Below are 7064 nucleotides of genomic sequence, written 5' to 3'. Positions count from 1 at the left end.
TCCCATCATTCATTTACTCACTGCTGCTCAGTGATAGCTACTGGGGACACAGAGAACTGGACATAGAAACTCAAGAACTCATGGGCCAGTGGGAGAGACAGACCAGTCAATAAACAATTGGAGCACTGTGTGCTAAGTACTGAGATCAAAGGCATTGGGGCAGGAGAAAGAGGAGTCTAATTACAATAAGGCTGCAGTCAAGGAAGGTGTCCTGGAGATGACCCCTGAGCTGAATTTTGAAGGATGAATAAAAATTTGCCAGGAGGAGACAGGAGGGGCTAGAAAGGGGTGAGTGTTCCAGGAACAGGAGTAGAATGTCAAAGGCATGAGCAATGCACGGAAGGGAGTCAGGGCAGGAAAGGTTAAGGGAAAAGGGAGAGAGAGCTGTGAGTGAGGATGCCAGAGAAGCCGGGGCTTGAATTTTAGAGAAATTTGGATTTTGTGCTGAAGACAAAGGGTGAACCAGTGAAGGACTTAGGCAGGAGAATGACTAAGTCAGGGAGCATTTTAGAAGCAACAATTTAAAAAGAGAGAGCAAGCCCATGACAGCACACAGAATGGTTTGTAGAAGGGAAAACCAGAATCAGGGAAGAACTGGTTCTGCACTATTTGTAGGGATGAAGAGGCAGGAAAAACAGAACTTTAGTTAGAAGGAAAAATTGACATGTCTTAATGATGATGGGATGGGGGTGGAGGGGACGAAGAACTTGGAGTCCATTAAATACTCAGCTTTCCAGCTGCAGTGCCTGGACAAATGGGGGCGGGGAAATTAGGGAATGAAAATGTATTTATGTTTGGGCTCACAGAGTCTGTGGGGCCCATGGGACATTGGAGAGGAGATTCCAAGTGGGCAGCTGGATACAGAGTCTGAAGTTCAAAGAAGGAACCTGGTTTGCGATAGAGATTTAGGAGTTGTCAGTGAGTAGGTGGTGGTCAGAACCATGGGATCAACGAACTTGTCTGTAGAGAGTGCGTGGAGTGAGAAGTGCCGGAACCGTGGAAGGTGTGAGCTCTTCCAGGAGCTGCACTCAATTGAGTGGAGAGCATGTGGGGTCAAATTTGTACTGAGCAACTTAGGAGGCTGTGCCAAAGCCTCCCTTTGCTCCTCCAGACCCTCTCCCTGCCGTTCGGCGCCCTGCTCTCTGCTCTGGAGGCTGACCTATCTGAACTGCATAGAATTCCTGGCCCTTAGGCTTCCTAATGTATTCTGCTAAAGGGAACCAAGGCAGGAGATTGGGAGAGAGGAGAGTGGGTCTGGGATATTCATTCCCAGCTCCCTTCCTGTGAGGTTGGCTATGTCCCTTAACCGAAGGTTAAAATTCTTGCCAAGGACCTGCCACACTCTTTCCTGGAGGATTCCTGTAACCTCTCCTCCCCTCACTCCTGTAGACTCAGGAGTGGTTAGGGTACCTCAGGACTCCTGGCCTCTGGTACAGCACTGTCCCTGTGGTTTCCCACCCACTTCCAACACCTTGGTGAGTGGTCCCTCATTAAACTCTCCATAAATCACTTAGTTCATGCCACCTTTTTCCTCCCGGGACACTGATGATAGATTCTCAGATACTGTAGGCATCGAGTCACTGAGTGGTAGGATTGGGCAGATACAGAAGTGGGGAAAAGAATGAGCACAGAGATGGGAGACAGTGAAAGGACCTGACGTGCACTGCGTGGCTTTCTGTACCAGGCCCTTTGACACCTTATTTTATCTAATCTTTCCAAGAAGATTGTGTATAGGTTGAGACATCAAGGTGGGATTAGATGTGCAAGATATATATTGGGGGAAACACTTGTGGGAGTGAAGGGGGAGCAGGAGTATGCAGGGAGAGCCTTCAGACCACAGTGCAGGTCTGACACCTGTATAAGGAGAGAGGGAAAGAAAGGTTGAGGAGGGAGGGCTGCATTGTGGTCTGGAGAAATCTCTACCAGGCTGATGGGGAGTCCTCAAGCAGAGGTTGTATCTTGGGGGTATCCTGTGTCCTGCAGGGCTGAGCCACCACTAATATCCTCAGCACTCTTAGGCACTGGCTGGGAACGGCTGGGGTGGGGGTGTGGGAGGTGTGCAGCCTCAGCGCAAATGACCAGGGGGCAGCTGCTGGAGCTGTCAGTCAGCCATGCTCCCTACACTGGGTTCTCTCCAAGGGAATTTGAGCAATGTGCCTCCCTGACCATCACAGCTGGGAACATCAAAGCTCCGAGAGGCCACCAGTTAATAGACAATAGAGCCAGCTCTGAACCATGGTCAACACTCAGGAACATGTGAGCTTTTGTGACTTATATTAACTTTCCCTCTTCAAGGTACCGGAAACTTGCCCTTAAGAACCACCCGTTGAAGTCCATTGAGCCATCCTCAGTAGAGATATTCAAGCAAATAGCAGAGGCATATGACGTGCTGAGCGACCGTGAGTGAGTGGAGCCTGGAGGAGTGACTCCAGGACATCTCCCCTGTCCCGCCTCTTCATTAAGATCATTCCTTAAGTCTCTGAGTGTTAGGCTTTCTGAGCGGCCTTTACATAAAGTAAGCAGAATCAAAACAAACAGAAAGAGAATGAAGAATTGCCTTTCTCAGTAAACACAAGCTAAGGTGGAGGACATGGTGTGGAAAGTCTCCAGATTAGGCTAATGTGCTTACCCAGTCTCATGAGGGCAAAACGAAAGGCACACCCCCCACGCCCCACCATCCCCTGCAAGGATGGAAAGAATGCAATGCTTGTTGCCAAGGGAAGAATGCTAAGGCTGAGACCCAGATTATTCTTCCCAGATTTACCCAGGTGCTACATCTCCATTTCCCTGAGGACAGAGCATATAAAAGGAGCAGAAAGAGGCCGGTAATTAGGAACTCTCTCTCCTATAGAAACCAAAAGAGTGAGGAAAGTGATTCTTTGCCCCTGCCTGGAGCAGTGCCCTCGTGGGTTTCCCTAGGCTTGTCCTGGAAACTTCAATCAGAGACACTGTGCAGGAGACTGGCCAGATCACTAAGGTTTTACCAGTACCAAGTTTTCAGGACTTTAAACTCTAGAATTTGGAAGCTCTAGAATTCTTAGATTCTAAAATTTCAAAGGTCTAAGATTCTATTTACCCCCAGATAAGACAGCAGCTATGATGACTGAGTTAGGCTAAATCCCAGAAGACCCTCGGTCTCTCTGTTTCTACTCCAGGCCCCACGCCTCCCCGAGCAAGTCTCAGTCTTCTCCCGTCTCTCCTTGGGGCTATGGGGCATACCTAGGTCCACCCACGATGAAATCTCTAACTTTTAGAGTCTCCTCCCAAAGACTGCCAGACAACAGACACTTTAGAAATAAGGCTGATTTTGCCCCATGCTCTTCCCCATAGCCTCCTCCTTCCCAGCATTCTAGCTATCTTAGCCCCCAAGACTACCCCTCCTCACGGTGACATATATCCACAGCTGTGAAGAGAGGCATCTATGACAAGTTTGGAGAGGAGGGTCTGAAGGGCGGGATTCCTCTGGAGTTTGGATCCCAGACCCCATGGACAACTGGTTATGTCTTCCACGGCAACCCTGAAAAGGTTTTCCATGAGTTCTTCGGAGGAGACAACCCCTTTGATGGTGAGAGGTCCTCCCTACCACTTTGCCTTACTGGGAAAGGATGCAGCTGTAAAGATGCTTTTCTTACAGTAGTTTTTAAAAAATTGTATATACAGTACATGGTAAAAAAATATAAAGAATTTATTGAGGAAGAAATAAATTCCTTCCTCAGAAGCAGCCACTCACTGTTAACATTTTATGTATTAGTCCAGAAATATTCTATGCATTTATGAGCATATATTTATTTTTACATAAGCCTTTTATTTCATTAAGGAAATGAGACCACATCGTACACACCAATTTTTTCACCTAATATATATACACACACACACACACACTATATATATATAATATAGATCTACTTTATTCATCTTAATGGCTGCATAAGATTTTATTGTACAGGTGTGTGTTAGTCAGATGAGTGCATGGATGGATGGGTGGGTGATCCCAGGTCCCAGATAGACTGACAAGGAGTTGATTTCTGAGGCTCAAATCATCTTGCAAGAACACTTAACACTCAGACCTGTCTTCCTGGCTCCAGTTATGAAACTCAAGAGAGTCTAGATTTTTACTGCCTGGCTCCCCCAGTCCCTTCTTCCATACTATACTGCAGCCTTTCTGCATTTCAAAAGTCCTCTCTTTCTCTTTTCCATGTTATTGTCATAAGTGGGCCCACCTTAGAGACTCTTCCCACTGTGCATTGCCTTCACCTGTCTGCCAGAGGAAGCTGGGTTTATAAATTCCATGTGAAACTGAGAAAAGCAAGGAACCTGGAGTCAGAGAGCCTGTTTTAAATCTATGTGCTGCCATTTATGAGCTGTGTGATCCTGGACAAATCTCTTAACCTCTCTGAGACCTCAGCTTCCTCACTGTTAAATGGCTGTAATAGCCCTTTGCTCACAGGTTATTATTAAATGAGATAATGTTTATGAAAATGGGCTTTGCAGTCAGAAAAATGCTACAGAGTGGATCTGTCTCTCTCAGTGCATGAAAAAAAGGCAGCTCAGAGGAGCCAAACCAAAGCGTATTGGGGCATCGCTCTTTAGGGAAGGTCAAGCTCAGGGTTTGGGGGTCTCTCAGGTTGTGCTATACTACTACAGTGATTTACCTTAGGGGTCCTTGTGTCCCATCTCCCTGTAGAGTCAAGGGGCGGGGCTTCCTGTGACCTGGCTATTGGGGTGTCTAAGACATGGCACACCATGGATGCTGGGTAAACAAATAAATTTGGCAATGCTGAGGGGACCAGGCAATTCACAGGCCCCTTGATTACCCATCACATCTTAAGGGGACATAGCATGACGTCACCTGGCCCTCCCCAGCCTAAGATCATTGCTCCATTCTAGTCTGTGAAGTTCATTCCATGGCACTAACCATGAGAGGCAGAGTACAGGAAATCTTATTATGATAGCAACTACTCACTCTAAGTAAGCTCTCAGCAAGTTTTAGCTCTTCTTTTTCATCATCTTGTTATCTAATCCTAATGGTAGAAGAAAGGTCAGACACTATTACTCCATCTCACAGATGGAGAAACTGAAGCCCAAAAGATTTCACAGCACATCAAAGGTCAGGGGCTCTCTCTCTGCATTTGGATGGAAGGGCAGGGCAGCAAGAGGGGTTATGAGTCTAGAGCTCGGCAGGGGCAAAAGAAGTTGAGGAAAGAGGAGTTGGGGATATGCTGGTGACCTCTCAAATTTGTTAGGGACCAACCCTGCCCCGCCCCTACGTCAGTTGCTGACTTTATAGAAACTTGAGTTTGGGATCTCTAGTGGTCTTGGGCAGGGCTAGACAGCGAGGGGAACTGGAGCCTGGGAAAGGGTAGGGAGGATTAGCACACCAGGATCCTCCACTCCAAAAGCGAACGGCTTGAGTCAATTTTGGCACTACCAAGTACTGCCTCCAGAGGGCACCCCTCTCCTGAGACAGCCAGGTCGAGGGGTACTTCACCAAGTTGTGGGGGAAGTCAGGAAAGTGTGTGTGTGTTGGGGGGTTGGGGGGCAGGCAGTGTCCAAAGTGGGAGATGAAACAATGGGGAATGGCAAGGGATGAACCTTCTTGGCCTGACTGAATAGCCTGAGTCTTCAAGGTGGGAATGGGATGCTGGGTATAGTGCTTGAAGACTGAGGGGTCGGTGTGTGGTGGGGAGGGGAGTGTCTATTAATCCAAGTCTCTAGACATAATTTCTCTTACTCCATTCCTCTCCCAATCTCCCAGAGTTTTTTGATGAAAAGGGAAATGAGGTGGATTTGAACTTTGGAGGACTTCGGGGCCGAGGGGTCAGGAAACAGGATCCCCCAATCGAACGAGACCTCTACCTGTCCCTGGAGGACTTATATTTCGGCTGCACCAAGAAAATCAAGATCTCCCGCAGGGTGAGTACTTGGTTTGCTTCTGCTGGGAGCCACCACCTGTCCCTTCCAACCATATTAGTCACCCGTCCTTGACTCTAATTAGAGATCTCAGGTATGGTCTCTGATGGAATCATGCAATCTTAGATTCGGAGACCTAGAACTGCAGAATTCTAGAATCTGAAGTTTGGAAGCAACAACTGGGGTCATTAGCCCGGTTCCTTCCCAGTTTAGGAATTTCCTCTGCAACCTTTCTAACTGGGCAGGATCTTTTCCTTCTCAATTTAGCCACATCCCTTTGGGAAGTGGGAAGACTCTAAATTCTCCAGTGAATTCTGCCCTCTGGGAGTTACCAGATGCCACCTCCAGGACTTCACCAGGGTGTATGCCCCAGGAGTAAGAAGGAGCAGTGTGGAAATGGAAGGTGGCTGGGAGACAGCCCCTGAGGGGACTGGTTGAGGAAGACCCTCAGTCCCATGGCCCAGTCTTATGCTAGCACATGAACAAACCCCCCTCAAGCCTTTGCCCTGCAGAGGAGATGCCAACCGTGGTCATACTTTCCACAGATGACATACATCTGGGCATGTGACTGGGGAATGGATGGGTGACATAATAGGAAAATGCTTCAGGTGAGGCTCAGTTGTGTTGACCTTCGTGTCTTCCTCCCTTCTGGATTAAGAGACCTGCCAGAGCCTCTGGGGTGGGAGAGAAGAGCTGAGTACATGTTGACTGTGCATTTGGTTGTGGCCAGGGCCACGTGATTTCTAGGGCTGGAGTTGTGGTCTTGATGCACTGATGGTGAATGCTCAGCATCTTAGGCTCCAGCACCCAAACTTGTCCTGCTTTCCTGGAATCCTAAGTTCTTGGTTCCGGTGGGATGGAGCGGGAGTGGTCAGGGAAGTGGTCAGTACTCCCCACTGCTAGGGGATTGAGCCCAAGGACAGATCCCTTGGTGCTTCTTCATGCTGGGAAATCCTCTGCAAGCCTCCCGCATCTCCTACCCGCCACCCTGCTGCAGGTGATGAACGAGGATGGGTACTCCTCTACCATTAAGGACAAGATCCTCACAATTGATGTGAAGCCTGGTTGGAGGCAGGGCACACGGATCACCTTTGAGAAGGAAGGGGACCAGGTGAGAGGGAGGGAAGCTGAATAATGTCAGTCCTAGGATCAGT

General features: G+C 48.4%; 1 protein-coding gene across 1 annotated transcript in view; it reads left to right on the top strand.

Annotated features, from left to right (window-relative positions):
- DNAJB13 (DnaJ heat shock protein family (Hsp40) member B13) overlaps positions 1-7064 on the top strand; it is a 15460-nt gene that overhangs the window by 3143 nt on the left and 5253 nt on the right. The window contains exons 2-5 of the mRNA XM_011377371.2: positions 2296-2399; positions 3404-3565; positions 5756-5913; positions 6908-7021. Coding sequence (XP_011375673.1) covers positions 2296-2399; positions 3404-3565; positions 5756-5913; positions 6908-7021 — 538 coding nt within the window. The remainder of the gene's footprint in view (positions 1-2295; positions 2400-3403; positions 3566-5755; positions 5914-6907; positions 7022-7064) is intronic.

This window comes from Pteropus vampyrus, unplaced genomic scaffold, assembly GCF_000151845.1.
Source record: "Pteropus vampyrus isolate Shadow unplaced genomic scaffold, Pvam_2.0 Scaffold311, whole genome shotgun sequence".
In the NCBI taxonomy this organism is placed as follows: domain Eukaryota; kingdom Metazoa; phylum Chordata; class Mammalia; order Chiroptera; family Pteropodidae; genus Pteropus; species Pteropus vampyrus.
Note: the sequence above shows the minus strand (reverse complement) of the source record. Positions and strands in the feature narration are given on the sequence as shown.